This window comes from Hyperoodon ampullatus (assembly GCF_949752795.1).
Source record: "Hyperoodon ampullatus genome assembly, chromosome: 14".
In the NCBI taxonomy this organism is placed as follows: Eukaryota; Metazoa; Chordata; class Mammalia; order Artiodactyla; family Ziphiidae; genus Hyperoodon; species Hyperoodon ampullatus.
Genome location: NC_136927.1, coordinates 23,786,493 through 23,804,389, shown reverse-complemented (window position 1 = coordinate 23,804,389; position 17,897 = coordinate 23,786,493). Strand labels below are relative to the sequence as shown.

Sequence of the window (17,897 nt, the reverse complement as noted above, 5' to 3'; positions counted from 1 at the left end):
CTCCACAGGGAGGCCTCCAGGCCCGTCTGCTGCACTGCCCTGGCCTCACACGGGGAGGGGAAGCCACTGAGCCCCATCTCCTGGTGCACCTGGTATTCCTCCCAGGCAGGTACTCAGTTCCCCGCCTCAGAGGGCAACGCTGCTCCGAGGGATGACACATCAGAATGCTTGGCTGGCACCTTCTAACACAGCAGCAACTCCATATTTCATCTGGACAACCTGTTCTACTTCTCAGTGCCCGAAGCCTGCCCGGCCAACACAACTCACAGACAGCAAGGACCACAGAAATCTCACAGCCAGGGCTACTTGAGGAGGCAAGCACGGGCTGTGGGGACCAGGCCATACACTAGGGACGCGAAGAAAGGAGCACACGGACAAAAGCCAAGAACCCGCCTGCCCCGCGGAGCTCGGGGGTCACCCCAAGAGAGGTATGCCCGGCTCCCTGGTGAAAAGTTAGTTCCACGATGATCCGGGGGCAGAGAGAGCCCAGAGACATGCCTGGGTGGTCCCCTTGGCCACAGCAGGACCGGTAGGTGACAGGGCACATGGTGGAGAGCTGGTGCCGCGAGTCTGTCTACGAGTCCGGGCGGGAACCAGGCGGATGTGCATGATGCTGGTTCCCATGGCGAGCAGAGTGCGAGAAGCTCCACATGGCACAGAGAGCAAGCAAAGCGACCCTGAATTCCTTTTTGTTATTGGTTTTGTTCTTTGTGTGGTTGGGTATTTTTCTTTTCTTTTAAATAAAAAAGCTGCAAGGTTCCGCCGTCTGCGTCCCCCTTGAGATGGCTGGCAGGTGGTCTGGAAGTGTCCAGGTGGCGGTGAGCCGTGCTGGGCACGCGTCCTGCAGCGGGTGCAGGGCCGCGGGCGTCACTGCACAGCGGCGTCCGGGTGGCTCTGGTATCTGTGCCTCCACACCTCCTGGATCTTTTTGCACCATTTGTGAGCATTCCCGCTCGGGTCCATCAGGTAATACGTCCTATTTGGCTGCAGAGACAGAAACGTTTAACATTCTCCAGGGAGTCCCACTAAGACCAGCACCTCCACCCATCAGCGAGAAACTGTAAAAAGAAATCGCCCTCCACTGCAGCCACCGCAAGTCCCTTCTGGAAGCACATAAGCATGTGAATTTTTTCCTTCCACATATGTGCAGAAATTAAACATACAGGTGATGACCTATAGCTCCCTGAGGTCACCCCCAAACTGAAAACAAGCACAGGCATCTCCCAGCCCAACTTTGAACTGAGCCATGAACATTGGGGTCCCTGGAAGGTGGGAAAGGGGGAGACCACTGCCCCCCAACTCCAGATGCCTCCTTGGGCCACAGCATTTGGACGCTCTGAATGGAGGCACAAAGGCCCAAAGGCCTCTTAAGTGCCCTGCAAGGAAGAACCCGTGGGGACAAACTCACCGTGTGGACAAAGAAGGTTTTAAAATTCTTGGCCTCTGGCCGGAGTTCTTGTGACCATGGAATTTCACCTTTCAAGACTTTGTTGACAGGATCCACATAATATAAGTGTGGCCCTTCTGTGAGGAGTAACTGTCGTCGCCGTGCAAATAAACCCTGATGCAAATTAAGAAGAAAAAGAAAGAAAGAAGACACTGCTTGTTAAGTCTCAGAAGTGGATGCTGACAGCAGTTACTGCTGCCTTCGAGGTTGGACTGTCAGAGTAGCTCCAGGCACAGGGACCACTGCCGGCCACCTGCCCACTTGCCTGGGACAGAGGGGCGTGCACACCTCCTCCTCACCTGGACCCAGCCCCTCAGGTCAGAGAGAAGCGGGCAGCACTCACTGCCCGGCCTGTCTCCTCCCTCTGTGAGCTGGATCCCGACGCCCCCGTGCCGGGCGTCATGTGGGGGAGCGGCCACACAGGCAGCGCACCCAAGGCCAGCACACCAGCACACGGCCCTGTTGCTGAGTCGGCCAAGAGGGGCCTGCCCTTGGCAGTCAGGCCCCTGCCGCTTCTCCTGCCCTCTGCTCCATGCCGAGGCACAGTGTCCTGTCTGTTGGCGGTCCCGCCACAAGCCACCTTCACAGAGGTTCTCATGGCAGAGATGCCCCAGGGTATAGGAGGTTGAGTGCGGCCAGCAATGCAGGCTGGGAGCCCGAACTTAGAAGGACCCACAGCAGCAGAGAGAGAACATTTGTGGAGTCTGATATTTTTGGACACGTTAATCCATTTTAATTAATCCATAAGACATAATAAGTAAGATTTTCAAAAACAATTCTAATGAAGTAATAAATGACTTGCTGGGATTCAAACAGAACCTCCTCAACCAGACAGAAGCCTTGACCTCAGTGAACCCAGCCTTGGGCACAAATCGGAACCCTGGCTCCCCAGTCAGAAACGAGAATCTGCATTTCTGTCTGCCACGGCCTCTGCGTGCTTTCAAATGCCTCCCCTGAATGGCTGAAATCTTCCTCAGCTATGAAATCTAGAGATGATCTCTTAAAGGGAACCAAGACAAAGGTGCTATGGGCAATGAGTTATACAGGAGCCCGAGGAGCAAGGCCTGATCCTGAGTGAGAACTGGGAGGAAGATACAGACGCACGGCAAGGAGCCACAGTAATCTAACTTACCTTGCGCTTGTCTACTGGACCCATTTTTAGTATTAAATTATTTTCTACAAACTGGTGCCTATAAAAAGAAGAAAACATGAATGAGACACCCATATCAGAGTCAGAGACAGAAATTCTCTGAACACCTCCCTTCAAAACAAACTCCCCGATGGCACTGTGAACTCTGCTTCAGTAATGTGAGAAAACCCAAATGTACCGTAGCATGCAAGCCCTACTGCTTTACAGAATTTGCAATCTGTATGTGGACCAGGGTCCACAGATCCTAGAAATATCACTTACCCTCACCTCTCCTCAGCAGGGGAAAGGCAGAGGAGAGGTGGTGAGAACACAAGTCCTCACTACTTTAAGCAAGGCTGGGGTGAGACACAGAACCCCACCAGAGCGGGGAGGCCACTGCGAGGCAAGCTCAGGATGCAGACTGTTGTTCTCAAGTCACCTCCCCAAGCTGGGACCCCAACTCAGCGCTCAGAAACCACTGCACTGTTTAGAATCACAAATCCCTAAAAGAGCCAAGTGGGAAACTTGCTTTAAGAACATCTTATCTGGGGACTTCCCTGGTGGTTCAGTGGTTAAGACTTCACCTTCCAATGCAGGGAGTGTGGGTTCGACCCCTGGTGGGGAAGCTAAGATCCCACATGCCTCAAGGCCAAAACACCAAAACATAAAACAGAAGAAATACTGTAACAAATTCAATAAAAGACTTTAAAAATGGTCCACATCAAAAAAAAGAGAACATCTTATCTGTTATTTCTACCATAGTAATAAAGCACTTGTATCCAAATACGGCAGGAATTTAGAAGGAAAAGCTTCAAATACAGGTTTTGACTTAATATACGTTGTTAACAAGTATAGTCCACTTTGATTCGTAGGAGTTTAATTTCTGCAGGTTCTCTCTTTTGGTTAAAGCTAACAGTTACTGCTTTACGTTCTGATTTTACTGAAATTCCTAAGGTTCTACTGTAGAAACAGTAAAAGGCATAAGACAATTGTCACCTCAAACAGTGACAATTTTACCACGTGAGTATCTGAGCACATCCACCTGCTTCCCCTGGCTCCTCTTGGGACGTTCTCCCACCAAGCTTAACTGGCCCCCAGGTCTGCCCAGCCTAACCCACCAGACCAAGGCCCGCTCCCCAGAGCCCACTGGGCTTCTCCACCAGTGCCCCATCACGGAGGACCCAGGCCCACGTAAACTGACACAGCGTCATATGGATTTTGAAAACAACTAAGAAAAATGTCAATAACAATAAAAAAAGTGTTATGACCTTTATGAGGAAAAGTGCGATGCTTCCTCTCAGACATATTTAAAAACCAACCAAACAAAAACAAGACTTGAAAGAAAGAAAAAAATCAAGATTTTGTGAGAAAGAGACGTAATGAGGGTCACTGCAGCACAAGAAATACAGGGCCGAAGGGAAAGCCCCTTAACCAGCAGGCCCTACGATGTCAGAATGTATGCGTAGGTAAAGAACCACAAATTGATAATAAGCCAAGACTTTAAATTATCGGCGGTGGGGGGCGGGGGCGGGGGGCGGGGCGAGTGCAGTCTAATCCCAGGCCAGTTAAGGACCGCACCACCAAGGCCTCCAGTTAGCTGGGCTGCTGGGGCCGGGTCACCAGGGCAGCCTGACAGGCAAGGACAGAAGGGAGCCTTTGCAGCCTCAGCTGGGTTAACACGAAGGATGGTTTAAAACAGTAAATTAAACAGGAGAACGAAAAAGAGAAGGGGCCAGTCATCTACGCTGAAAACAGAACAAGTCACCAAATACAGAGTAACAGACGTGACTACACAGGAACAAAAGGAATCTCTAACTACAAAAACAACCAAAATTCACATGAAAACAGGCTGGAGAAGATTTTCAGCAAATATTACCTATAAATAGTAAACATTTATACTCTAGAGAGCATACATAAAGCAACATAAAAGGCTTAAAACCTTGAGAGAAAACTGAGAAAGGACACAAACTGGAAATTCCCAAAAGGGAATTAAGTGACCACAAATTCTCAATGGTTCTAAACAAAGAAAGGAAATCAAGCCCCAATTTTCAGGCGTTCTACTGGGGTGCACTGGGGTGAGGTGAACGCAGGCGGGGGCTGTGGAGTAGCATTCTCACCCTCACCACCACCACCGGCCCTGAAATGAGGAGGACTCGCTGAATACTGCAGTAATCCAGCTCCCAGGAATTTATTCTAAGGAGGAAAAGAAAAACATAAAGGAGGAGCACAAATGTTCACAGCAGTACTAGTCACATGAGTGAACGTGAAGCCAGGGAAGCAGGCGAGCCCCTTCCCAGCCCTGCAGAGGGAGGGGCCCAGCTATCTCCTGACAAGGCCTCCACCACACTCTCCCAGCTTGTCCCAAGAGACAGGAGAACCACGGGTGGCCCAGAGCGGGAAAGGCCAAAGCTGGGCTCCGACTGCACCCTGTGGCTGCGGTGAAACGAGCCCAGGAAGCAGGACGCAGAGTGGGTGGACGGAGCAGCCCGAGGCTCCACTGTTAGCATAAACACCCTGGTCCGTTCATTCAGTTAACTAACCAAGCAGCTTGCGACAGGTTACCGGTTATTGATCTACTTTGAAAAGCTTGAGAACTTAAAGGAATCATTTTGATCTTTTACTTCAGAAAGTCAATTCCCACCCTTCTGAAGAAAGCTCCCCAGGCCCCTGCCCGGCATGGGCACCTTCTTCTCTCTGGCAGGTGGTAGATGCCGTCTGCAGATTAAGCGCCGAAACCAGACCTAAGTCAGAGACATGCCTGATTCTCAACATGTAGGTAGCATGTAGGTAGCATGTAGTTAGTGTGTAGACAGGGCTTTAACACAGCCTCGCTTTCTCACACAGCCTCTGGCTCCCACCATTCAGGCAACAGTTGTCACTGCCTCTGTACAGATGTCAACACGGGGGCTGAGAGTCTCACAACTTTCCCACCATCATTTCACAAGGGGTAACCGTGTAAAACCCCCCACTTTTTTTGATTCCAAAGCCAGTTCTCTCCTCCTCACCCTCTCCCATCCCACCCAAACCCCGAGAAGACCAACCTCAAGGATATAAACCTGAGGCCACCAGCAACTGTGGGCCATTTCAGGAGAGCCGAGTGAGTCTGCCAGGGCCCGACAGGCTCTACAACCACCTCGGGCGGGCTATCCACGCTGGGCTTCTAGGCAGGTGAGGGAGGACCACATGAGCACGGCCAGTTTGCTCTAAAATGCCATCTCTCAACACTTCAGGTCTCAGGACCCCTTTATACTCTAACTTTATGGAAGACCCCAAAGAGCTCTCCTTCATTTGGGTTAGATGCATCGATACTTATGTATAAGAAATTAAAACAGACATTTTCAAATATTTAATTCATTAAAAAATAAATCCATTCCACATTAACATAAATGATTTTTTAATTTTAAAAATAATTTCTTTCGAAAATGAAGGTAATTAATGAGAAGCATGACACTGCTGTACACTTTGCAAATCTCTTTAACATCTGGCTTCACAGAAGAGAGCTGGATTTTCACATCTGCCTCTGCCTTCACTCTACTGTGAACATGCTGTCCAGGCTGAAGTACACGAAGAAATCATAAGAGTATTTTAAAAGCCTTTTTAGATATTTGTGGGCATTCTTCTTTTTTTTTTTTTTGGTGGTATGCGGGCCTCTCACTGTTGTGGCCTCTCCCGTTGCGGAGCACAGGCTCCGGATGCACAGGCTCAGCAGCCATGGCTCACGGGCCCAGCCGCTCCGCGGCATATGGGATCCTCCCAGACCGGGGCACGAACCCGTATCCCCTGCATCGGCAGGCGGACTCTCAACCACTGCGCCACCAGGGAGGCCCTGGGCATTCTTCTTTGATACTACACCAAAACTCCAGCAGTGTAGTTTCTTAAACGTTAGCTGCCATGTGGAATCTGAATCCCCAAGAATGAATTTTTCATACTTTTGACATTAGAATCCACCAACCTACCTTGCACTTTGAATAGATCTTCTGCCCTTATATGATTTTACAGCACCAAACATTGGTCATCTGGAAATAGTGGTTCGCTGAGTTATGGAGATCTTCCAAATGTTGACAAATTTCATTCTATGATATCAACAAATCAATTCATAAATATTGCTACCTTTCTCCCCAAAAAAGTCCTTAAATATTGGGAAGATGTTAAGCTCACAGTGATGAATAAAGTTTCCCACAATTCTAATTTTCACTTGAAGGTTTTGATTTTATCATTGGTAACAAACACCAGCAGTTGTTTTCCTTGAAGTGACAGGCTCATTCCAGTCATTTTCAAGAAAAATGTTGGTCAAATAGCCAAGCCTGAACAACCAGTTTGTCAGTCAAACCTTCCAGTGAAAATGGTCTTCCATGAAAAGAGCAGCTCCTTCAGCTCCCAGCACAAACCACCACACAGCGCTTTTCTTGAGGTAGCCGTCACCCTGGAGGTGCAGAAGTGCTTTATGCGTACTTCCCTTTTCGTTCTACAGCACATTAATTAAATCAATCATCTTCAATGACCACTCCTAAGTGAGGCTGGCTTGTTGTCTTTTCCTCTGCCACTGTGATCGTGTGGCTGTGAAGAGCCGGCTCTTCTCGCACCTCCTGGTGCCATGGCAGGGATTCATGACCTGGCACTGACAATTTTACCCACCGTTGCTCCTGCACCATCACTGCACATGTCAACAGTTTGTTCCAGAACAAACTGTGAAATTCAGAAGAGGTGCTCAACACGGACTGTCTCAGCACAACTTGTGCTTTCTGCCAAGCACTTAGGTAAAAGGTAAAAGAACCATCTTTCTTTGATGGTAAGTTGGGGTGAACACCAGACGTATATACAAGTAAAGCAGTGAGTGTAGTCCCGTCTGTAGATTCATCCACTTGGAAGGCAAAAAAACAATTTGGAGGTAGAGATACCAACTCACTCCCTGTGTCCTCCGCAGCCACATCTTTAATCCAGAGAGTCGCTGTATCGTATCGTGGACCACTGTTGTGGCCGGGATTCCTCTCAGTGGCTCTCATCTGCATCAATGGCATTCACTCAGCAGGGTCAATGGCCCGAGGCTCTTCAGCCTCCCAGCACTTGTGTGACTCCTCCCGCCACCCCACTTAACTCCTCGAGTAAGGCGCTCCAGAGGCTTTCTGACGTTTGGCTCTGAAAGAGTTCATCACGTGTACACTTACAATATTCAATTCCTGTATCTTTAAAATTCTGAATGACTGGTCTCTAAATGATGCTGCAACTTAACTGGCACCAAAATAGTATGCAAAGACATTCTGTTCATAGACACAACACAACAAGGTATTCACATCTATAAAGCCAGGGAAAGACAGCCTTTTGTCCTATTTCTGTTTCATATTTACAGTTCTGCCTAGTTTCTCTGGAGTGGATTCCTTCCTTCCATGAGTCAGAGAACCCAGTGTCTTCTTCTTGCATCTTTAGACTGAGGTGATGCTACTGTGGGTGGGAAAGCAAGTCTTCTCCCTTTTTAAGTCAATGATCTATACTCAAATATGAAAAACATATAAATGTTCTTTTGTTTTAGAATATATCATTAAAATCTAAAATAGGGCTTCCCTGGTGGCGCAGTGGTTGAGAGTCTGCCTGCCGATGCAGGGGACGCGGGTTCGTGCCCCGGTCCGGGAAGATCCCACATGCCGCGGAGCGGCTGGGCCCGTGAGCCATGGCCGCTGAGCCTGCGCGTCCGGAGCCTGTGCTCCGCAACGGGAGAGGCCACAACGGGGAGAGGCCCGCGTACCGCAAAAAAAAAAAAAAAAAAAAAAAACACAACAAAATCTAAAATAAGTTTCAGATAGAAATTATTAAAGTTCTTGAGAAATTTTTAAATAATATTGCCAAACAACTCAAAATATACTTACTTCTTCACTGTGTTTCCATGTGGGCACAGGAAAAATTTCAGGATTGCAAAGCGGTAAATTACTCGATGATAGGAAGTTACAATAATTATAGGAGGTATAGCTGAAAATAGCTAGTAAGAGCCCAGCAGAAATACTGAGAACTTATTAATGTCTAAAAGTGCACATATTTACACCATAAAGCTACTTCTTTAGAAGATTCAAAAGACAGAAAACACAAATTCCATTAGCTGTCAAAGCAATGTCATCCTACAGTGTGTAGCTTCTGAAAAACTCCACTGTACATTCATAGAAAATAAAAGTAGAAAAGCAAATACCATCTCAGTATTATTACAGAATCATTATTATGGTCCATGGGCCAGGCATTGAGAATCACCGTTCTAAAGAATGTGCCTGAGGGATCTCCACTGACCAAATGAGAGAAGCCTTAAAGCTTTCCACAGTCGTCAGCTTCCAAATGGGATTGAATTGGGAGGAAAGGGAAGAGAGCGCGAAAAAAAGAAAGAGTGGGTGAGAGGTTGCAGGGCCTGACCGGCCACCAGTTGCTCTGCCCTGCCCGGAACCGTAGGCTGAAGGGCCCGGGCTGCCCAGGGCCTCTGAAAACGCCCCGGGCGAGGCACATGGGCCTTCTGAGTAGCCACCCCCATACTGGCAATAGTGTTTCTCGGCCGTGCTCTGCACCCGGCCAAGCCTGTGGGGAGGACACAGCAGGCCCTTCTCAGGGATCACAACCTGGCGCATGGACCTGCTCAGAGCAGGGCGCCCAGAAGGAGCCCTTCCCTCCTGCTCGGTAAACGTTAGGGCTCCTCGGAATGCCAATGCAGGGAACGTAAGCCCCCAAGAACTGGAGATTGTTTCAGCTGGCCAAGAGATACACTCACTTTTCTAGAGATGATCTTTTTTTTTTTTTTTTTTGATGTGGACCATTTTTAAAGTCTTTATTGAATGTGTTAACAGTATTGCTTCTATTTTATGTTTTCGTTTTTTGGCCACGAGGCATATGGGATCTTAGCTCCCCGACCAGGGATCGCACCCACACCCCCTGCATTGAAAGGCGAAGTCTTAACCACTGCACCACCAGGGAAGTCCCTAGAGACAATCATTTCTAATTGTACAAAATCCTAGCCTCATCCACCCGCCACTTTTCCTCTGCGTCCCCCACCCCCATTCCTCCACACAATGGCGCCCATGTCCAGGTGGCCTCTCTTCCTCTAAGCCTCCTTCCCCACCCCCACCCAGGCTCCTCTCTGCCTGTGCAAAAGGTGAAACCATAAAAATGCTTGAAGAAAATGTCTAGGTGGAGAAGTTCTTCTCAACAGGACCAAGATGGAAAGCAGAAAATAAACACACGAACAGGTTCAACTTTGTAAGAATCTGCAACTCTCCCCACCAAAAAATGCACAAATAGAATGAAGAGATAAACTGAAAAAAAATGTTCGCAAAATAAACAGAGAAATAGTCTTCGTATCTATGGCTCTGAAAAGTCAATTTTAGAAAGATGCAAAACATACAAGAAAAAAAGAGTCAAAGGATACAAATGAACCTCAAAAAATAAATACAAATGGCCAATAAACATGGAAGATGTTTGCCTCGATAAGAACACAAACGCCAATCACATGGGTCCATTTTTAGAGCATCTGAACGCTCCAGGGCAGAAAAGGCTGTTGGGCAGTGGTTATTTAAATCATGGTGAATCCAGGTCTCAAAACGGTTGCTGGCGTGCCTGGCCCGCCAAGTCCCAAGGGCCAGAGCCCAGAGGGTCCCAAACCCACTCACCCCCCAGACAGCTCTCCAAACACCCACTTCCAGTTGGACATTTTGAGGGTCCTCATTTACAGAAAGGCAGCTGTGTGAGGCGGAAGGGAGCGGAGCCTTTACAGCAGTGGTGACGAAGGTAGGACGCCCAAGCTCTGTCAGTTACCACGGCTGGCGTTCATCCCCGCGCGTTCCACCCTGCGTTTCTAAATGGAGCACTGCTTACAGCTGTATGTTCTTACCAAGGGTTTCCGCTGGCCTGCTTCTCCAATAACAACCTCTTCTCATCTTCAGAAAACTGTAAGTCCAGTTCAAAAGAATTAGTGTCCAGGTCGTGGATATACTGCTCGATGTTGCTTCCCACCCTCTGGGGCAGCCCCGCGTCCGCGGCGGACAGGGAGTGGGAGGAGGAGGACGACGACACCTGCATGCAGCCGAACTGGCTCAGGAGATTGTCGTACTGCACAGAGAAGAGGGAAAAGTGAGAACAGCGCCTGGACTTCCCTCCGGTCCAAAGATCCAGACACACTCTGACCTATCGTACACCCAGCAAGCTCTCACCCCGAAGGCCGTGGGAGATGAGTCACCGACACGCAGCCCAGCTTTCTCCTCTACTACACAGCTGACCACCAGCCTCAGGCTGGATCCAGCCTGCCCTGTGTCCCCCTTCTGATGGCAATGTCAGAAGCTGTTCGCCCCAGAGAGGAGCTTATCCTCAGTCTTAACCTACAGGAAGGGGAGGCCCGGGACCTGCGGCCTGCTGGCCTCTTTGAGCCCCGTGCTGCCCTGGAGGATCAGGATTAAGATGGCGACACTTGAGTACCGAGAAGCCAGAGCTCTCAACATGGCAAACATGATGGAACAGCAGACAGAGGGCCTGCAACAGACACTCAAGAGTGCGCACACGGCCCATGAAGCCAGGCTCCTTGGGCACCGAGACCTGAGACAACCAGGGCCCCAGTGGCTCCCTCAGAGCCTGGCCAGCAGAGCGTGCTGCTCCCCTGGCATACCCCTGCCAAAGGCCCTGGGGACCCCGCCCGTGCCTGCTGGCCATGACCCCAGAACGACATCAGGGCCCAAGGGCCTGGTCGGCAACGAGGGCCGAGGGAGGGAGCCCTTTGCAGTCTGCACACGCAGAGGCTGTGGACAGCCGTGACCACTGAGGTAGGGAAGCAAGTCAGGGGGGAGCACAGATGGCACTCCACATCTGGCTCAATTCAAGTCTGGGCATAAAGGATATTTTAGGGCAAAAAAGGGAGGGATGTGTTGCTTAAAACAGTAGGTAGGAGACATAGGGGGCTCTTGATCTCCAAGAGGTGATGCCAGTTGTAATTTTAACTTAGCCTTGGTTGACTTATACGTGAACTCTAGAATTCCTCGGTCAACTGAGGCGGAACTCTATATATGATAACTGGTTACAATAAGCCACAATGACAGAAATCATACCAGAAATATGGACTATGGCTGATAATCAAAACACCTGACATTACATGTAAATATGGGGGTCCTGGTGGAGGGTGACCTGAAGGTGGTGACGGACACACTGCAGCTCACCATCCTCCTTGGCCCATTTCTGCATGTTTCACACCGTCCATAAGGAAAGTTTAAAGGACAAAGTATACTGAAGACCCTATGTCTGAGCTTCCCTCGGAACCCAGGGTGCCTCATCCCTCGGGCCTGCACCCACTGTCCCGCTTGTACCAGGCACTAAGAGCCGACAGTGACCAGTGTCCATCCTCAACACTACATCCCCCAAAAGTTCAAAATAGCAGCAGCACCCTGGCATTCTCTGGGAAATACCAGAGGCATTCCGGAATGTCTTCAGATACAAAATTATAAGGACATCAGCCAAAACCGGAAAACAGAAGCCCACCAGCAGAATCAGTGCCCAGGCTCTGGTTCGACCCCTTTGGGCAAAAATTAACTAGAGGAAATGAGAAAGGGATGCATGCACCTGGCGATCTGCACTCGGGGCAGACATAAGCCTCTTCGGCCCCAGTCTCAGTGAGGGACTCAGACTCGGGCCACAGAGTGTTCACTACTCCTCCCCCTCCACGGATCTACACTGGCTCCCCCTTTAGCCACTCATCCTACCACCTGGGGTCCCTGGCCCCGCCCAGAGGAGCCACTTCCCAGGCGGGCCGGCAGGACCCATCTCGGCCCTGGTGCGCTGGCAATTGGCTTACATTGCCGTAGCAGTCCTCATCATCTTCCGACATGGCCGGTAAATAAGCTGTGAGCTTCGGAGGCGTCTGGTGATGCAGGTTCTCCCACGTGATGGACTCAAAGAACGGATGAGCTTTCAGAGGGCCATACCCTTCCATTTCTTCACAGCCTAATCGCTTTGTGGCATCTAAAACCTTAAATAGAAGTCAGGTCAGCGTCGGGGTTAAAAAGTAATTCTGACAAAAAAAATTATTTCTGAGTAGTTCTTCTCAATTCTTGGGATCTCCTGGAAACAGGAAGGGCACGGTGTGCTGGGGGCAACTGAGTCACCATGGGGGGTGGGGGGTGGCCACACGCAGCTTTCACTTCTCCGGAGTCTCTGCCCCTCCCCCAACAGGTGAAAATGAATCACTACATCAAAAGTTAATGAATAGCAGCAAGTATTCTCTTAAAATCCTAAAACAGGAAAAAGAGGAACTCACTGGCTTTAATAAGAGAATGAAGAGTTTACGTGAACAGGAAGCTATCACAGACGGGGAGAGTAAAGTGCCTTGGGTCCCCCACCTGCACGTGGTCTCAAAGGGCCCCACAGCCGGTTCCTCCAGAATTCGGCTGCGCCCCCAAGACCCACAGAGGATCCAACGCACTCCCCCACTGAGGGGACAGACACACAAGGGACAGGTGGGAAGAGGCTGACTGACCCTGCTCCCCCAAATCAAGTGAATGGAAGGTCTGGAGCCAAAACACACCAGGGAAAGGGACACTATAGTTTCTAGAACATAAACAGACACTCCCTTCCTGGGTAAATCTGTTTACCTTTGCTATATAACTTGGGTTGATCTTTAGCACCTTCATGTAGCTGACTCTAAAGCTGATACTCACAGATGTCGCTAAGTAGAATTTACAGCCACCTGCCACTGCAGCATGCCGAGCTGCTCCAGCATCTGGTAACTTAAAATGGTGTGTGTGTTGATGAGCAAATGCAAAGTGATACAGTAATTTCCTATCTTATTAAGCTCAAGAATCAGGCACTTGGAAACTGAAAAGGCCTGACGGGATGAGACTGAAGATATGCATCTACCTACAATCACTATCAACCCTAAAATGCCCTTTTATTAAACATAGGTGCCTCCAAGGAAAGGCCCTCTGACCACAAGTTCAGAGGGACTCAGGGTGTGGCTACTGGATCATCCTACCCGAAGAAAATTCGAAATAATTACCAGAAGTTTTTCCACAAGATCTCTTGCCTTAGGAAAGAACTTTTCAGGAAAGTCATATTCCAACTTAATGATCTTCTGAAATATAAGATATTCATTTCTGTAAAATAAGAAAAGCCATCATTCTGGGCAGGGTCACACAAACCTCCCCAGTACAGAGCTGTACTTTCCTGGGACAGCCATCTCCCTCTCTCCCCAGAGAGCCACCATGTTCACTAAAGAGCCGTGATAAAAGTTCCCCCCACCCTGCCCTAACCCTGGGACTGCCCCCTCCCACTTCTCTGTCAGGCTGCTGTGAAGGGCTAGGAGCGGGGTGTGGGGTGTGGGTCTCTTACCCAGCTCGGAACGGTGGCAGTCCTGCCACAAGCTGGTATATTATGCATCCAAGAGCCCAAAGGTCTGAACTTTAAGGGAGGGGAAAAACAAAGAAGAATGACATTTGTAACATTTCAGTAGCGAGTATGGTTCATTTCCATCCTGTCTACTCACACCACCCATTTCAGCCTCTGATCTATTTCTCACCTTTAAAACCACATCAGTGTGAGGGTGGAAACCTGCTCTGGGCTCCCCTTGAGGGGGCCTCTCTGCGGATCCAGGACCAGAGGATCCCCCACACACACAGCAGGCACTGCTGGGCCAGGCTTGGTGCCTCGCTCAGGGGCAACCAACGACCTCACAGGCCCGGTCTGGTCCTGGCCAGGGAGCAGCGGTCACTCCTGACTACAGCAAACACTGGCCAAAAAGCCCCTTCTTCCAGTGCCAGGGGCGAGGGCAGGGGCACTGGCAGGTTAGTACAGCTGAGTCTCAGATTCTCTCACAGCTCAGTTTACCCCCAGGACACAGACGCGAGCTCACGTATGCCAAGGAGCCAAATCACAGTCCACAGCATGCGCACAAAGCAAGCTTTCACTTTCCCTTCTTGGACTCACTGTGCAAAGCCCTGCCCCTCCTTTATGAACATTTTAATTATATATTTTTTAAATTTTTATTTTTATTTTTGGCTGCATTGGGTCTTCGTTGTTGTGCGTGGGCTTTCACTAGTTGCGGCGAGTGGGGGCTACTCTTCATTGCGGTGCATGGGCTTCTCGTTGCAGTGGCTTCCCTTGTTGCGGAGCACAGGCTCTAGGAGCGCGGGCTTCAGTAGTTGTGGCACGTGGGCTCAGTAGTTGTGGCTCGCGGCTCTAGAGCACAGGCTCAGTAGTTGTGGCGCGTGGGCTTAGTTGCTCCATGGCATGTGGGATCTTCCCAGATCAGAGCTCAAACCCGTGTCCCCTGCATTGGCAGGAGGATTCTTAACCACTGCGCCACCAGGGAAGCCCTTAATTATACATTTTAAAGGAAACACACTACGGTTCTGAATTTCCCTAAGTCTTTTCCAGAACCAGCTGGCAGGGACCCTGGAGGGGCTGCTCTGCTCACCACCCTCCTTCCCTCCTGCTCCTGTTTTTTCTCTCCCCTCAGTGCATCTCAGAGTTCACGGCTGAGAACTACTTTGCATATTTTATTTCCTCTGTAAATTTGCATTCTATTCCCAGCTCAGTCCTATGAAAGCATCAAGACGCAACTTGCCCTGCATGGCCAACTACCTCCCCGCAAGCCCTAAATGTACGGAGGGCTCATGCGTTGCTGGATACAGTCAGTTTCTGGAAGAGGCCACAGCTTGGCATTCTGGAAGATGAAATCGTAGGTCGTGGGTGGAGACAACAGGCCAATTACAGTGCTGGGGGCCTTGGGTGAAGGCTCTGTCCTCGGACCCATTATCACAGCACCATTGGCCCGGGGTAGACGAAGCACTTGATGTGGGTGAAAAATGCCACAGATCAGAAATCTGAGTCATAACACACAGATGGAGTGAAGGGCATGTTAAAAATGAACGTACATTCTACTCAGTAACTAGTTCTTATACTTGGTTTTCTCTGCTGTTTAGTGTAGTTAAAATGGGGAGCTACAAGAGAAAAACGCCAACAGAAAAGTATCGGCCTTTCCATGTGGCAGTGGCCAGAGAGGAGGGGCAGGGCTGTGGGGTGGGGCTGCCTCTGCTGCTTTCACAGGTCATCTCCAGGGAGTGGGACTGCCAGCAGAACGGCTTCTGGGCTAACTTTCCACAGGTATCTTGCCATTTAAAATGTTTTTTAATACAATGAAAACTAAAGGGGGAAGCCAGTGTAACATTTCTGGAAAGCAGTATGCACCGATGATTTTTTAAATGCTCAGTTAAACCAAGTGACTCTACTTCTTGAAATTCAAAGAGGAACGTGGGGCATCCCTGGCAGACTCTCCAGCTGAACAGGCAGGAGGGCCCTTCTTCCCCAGCGCAGGGCATGCCGCACGTAGAGGCACACCAGGCTGTGCCCAATATATGAAAACTACTTCAACGTCTTTAACAGTAAAGGAAAAGCTCAATGAACTACAATGAATTCATATGTTGGAAAATCACACAGCTGTTAAAAGATTTCTGCCAATAATGTTAGTGATATGGGGAAATGTTCATCATATAATCAAAGGGAGCAGGATTCAAAACTGGTTATTCAGTATGATTCCAGTTGTATAAAAATTATGTAAATACATTTAAAACACACAGAAAAAAGTAGCTGGAAAGAAACACATACCAAATCATTATCTGTGACTACAAGTGGGTTGGAGACTATGAGTGTTTTTTTGGCTTTTATTGTTTGTTTGTTTTATTTTGGCCACCCGGACTGTGGGATCTCAGCTCCCCACCAGGAACTGAACCTGGGCCTCAGCAGTGAAAGCGCCGAATCCTAACCCCTAGACCACTGGGAAACTCTCTACTTTTTTTTTTTTTATTCTCCATATTTTCTAAGGATTCTTTATAATGAATAAGTATTATTTTTAGAATCAGGAAAAAAATTCTTAACTATTTTTTAAATAAGTATCACATGACTTTAAAAATTAAAAGCATAAAAAGGCACCCAGTGAGGTCTCGCTCACAGCCCTAACCCTTACCCCCACCACAGATAACCAGTTATCCATGGCTTGTATATCCTTCTTGAGGTTTAAATGCACAGACAAGTGACTCTGGGTGGCCACTCTGTGTCTTCCTTCTCTCACTCAGTAGAGCCTGGAGACCTTCCTCCATTAGTACGAAAGGAATCCCTCTTCCTGAAAGTAAACCCCAACTTGAGGAAAAGCTAGTTCTTAGGCAGCAGTGACACACACTTGGAGAATCTGGCCCAGTGCACCCACCACCTGGAGGAGGGTCTCTCAGCCTGGGCCCTGTGGGCATCTGGGACCCCTCATCCTCGCTGGGGGGCCATTTCTACACTGCAGGATGTTGGGCAGCGCCCTTGGCTCCACCCATTCCCTCCCCATCCCCGCGAAGTTGTGACACCAAAACTGTGTCTAGACATGGCCAGATGTCCCCTGGCAGGCAGAACTGTCCCAGCTGGGAAGCCCTGACCTACAACAGCATCTGGCCCACAGTGAGAGCTCAAAGTCTGTTGGTTCAATAAGAGTAGAAAACAAAAAGCAAAACAAAAACAAAAAAAGCCCAAAGAGCCCAGCAACTGCTAGGATGCCCAAGCTTAATTTTTCTGAATATCCTTCCAACTGTCATGTTTGTGCCCTGTGGCTCCACCCCCTAAAGAGGTTTTAAAAAGCCGTCAGGCTCAGAAACACAGAGCTGCTGTGCCCAGAACCATCACTCCTCTGCTGCCCTGGCAGTCGCTTGTCACTTTAGGAAGGCAGCCCCTTGCAGCCTGCCAGTGCACAACACTGACCGTGTGGGCCTCTGTCAGCTCCAGCGATGGTCCCAGTGGGTTGAGTGTCTGGCCCAGGGCAGGAAGAATCCAAAGAAAAGCTTCAACCACAGAACTTGTCATCCCCAAACTCTGAAAGCCTAGGTTCTACTGCCGCCTCTCCGTCTTCTACCTGCCTCGTGTCCACCCAAGACAGCACCCCAGACTTCTCCCCGCTCCTAGCCATCAGCACCCCCACCTGCTGTACCTCCACTGCCCAACTGCCCTGCCACTGACCCTCTCCACTCTCTGGACCTCCACTCTTGTGAACACAATATCCCACCCCCTGCACTTCTCATTTTCACAACTGAGGACTCCACCAAGGCCCTCAATCCTGTGGCCACCACTGGGCCTGCCCCCTGTAGTGCTGGTTGGGCCCCTGCTGGGAAACTGGCCCAGTCCTGTCCCCTCCCACAGACGCTGCCTTCTGGGCCTGTCCTGCACTCTGCAGAGCACGTTACACTGAACAGTTAACCTGCAGCTGCTGCCACAGCCAGGGTGCCTGAGCCGGAGGTGGCACTGTGGCACCAATGGTCCTGGGGCTCTGGGACACAGCAGGAAGCCTCG

General features: G+C 49.6%; 1 protein-coding gene across 2 annotated transcripts in view; it reads right to left on the bottom strand.

Annotated features, from left to right (window-relative positions):
* Positions 1-484: 484 nt before the first annotated feature.
* PDPK1 (3-phosphoinositide dependent protein kinase 1) overlaps positions 485-17,897 on the bottom strand; it is a gene marked incomplete at its 5' end in the record, with an annotated part of 66,768 nt that continues 49,355 nt past the window's right edge. For both annotated transcript variants that reach the window (XM_079718624.1, XM_079718625.1), the window contains 7 exons: positions 485-984; positions 1,409-1,561; positions 2,580-2,637; positions 10,432-10,649; positions 12,376-12,549; positions 13,576-13,672; positions 13,908-13,976. In XM_079718624.1, coding sequence (XP_079574750.1) covers positions 868-984; positions 1,409-1,561; positions 2,580-2,637; positions 10,432-10,649; positions 12,376-12,549; positions 13,576-13,672; positions 13,908-13,976 — 886 coding nt within the window. In that variant the 3' untranslated portion in view covers positions 485-867. The remainder of the gene's footprint in view (positions 985-1,408; positions 1,562-2,579; positions 2,638-10,431; positions 10,650-12,375; positions 12,550-13,575; positions 13,673-13,907; positions 13,977-17,897) is intronic.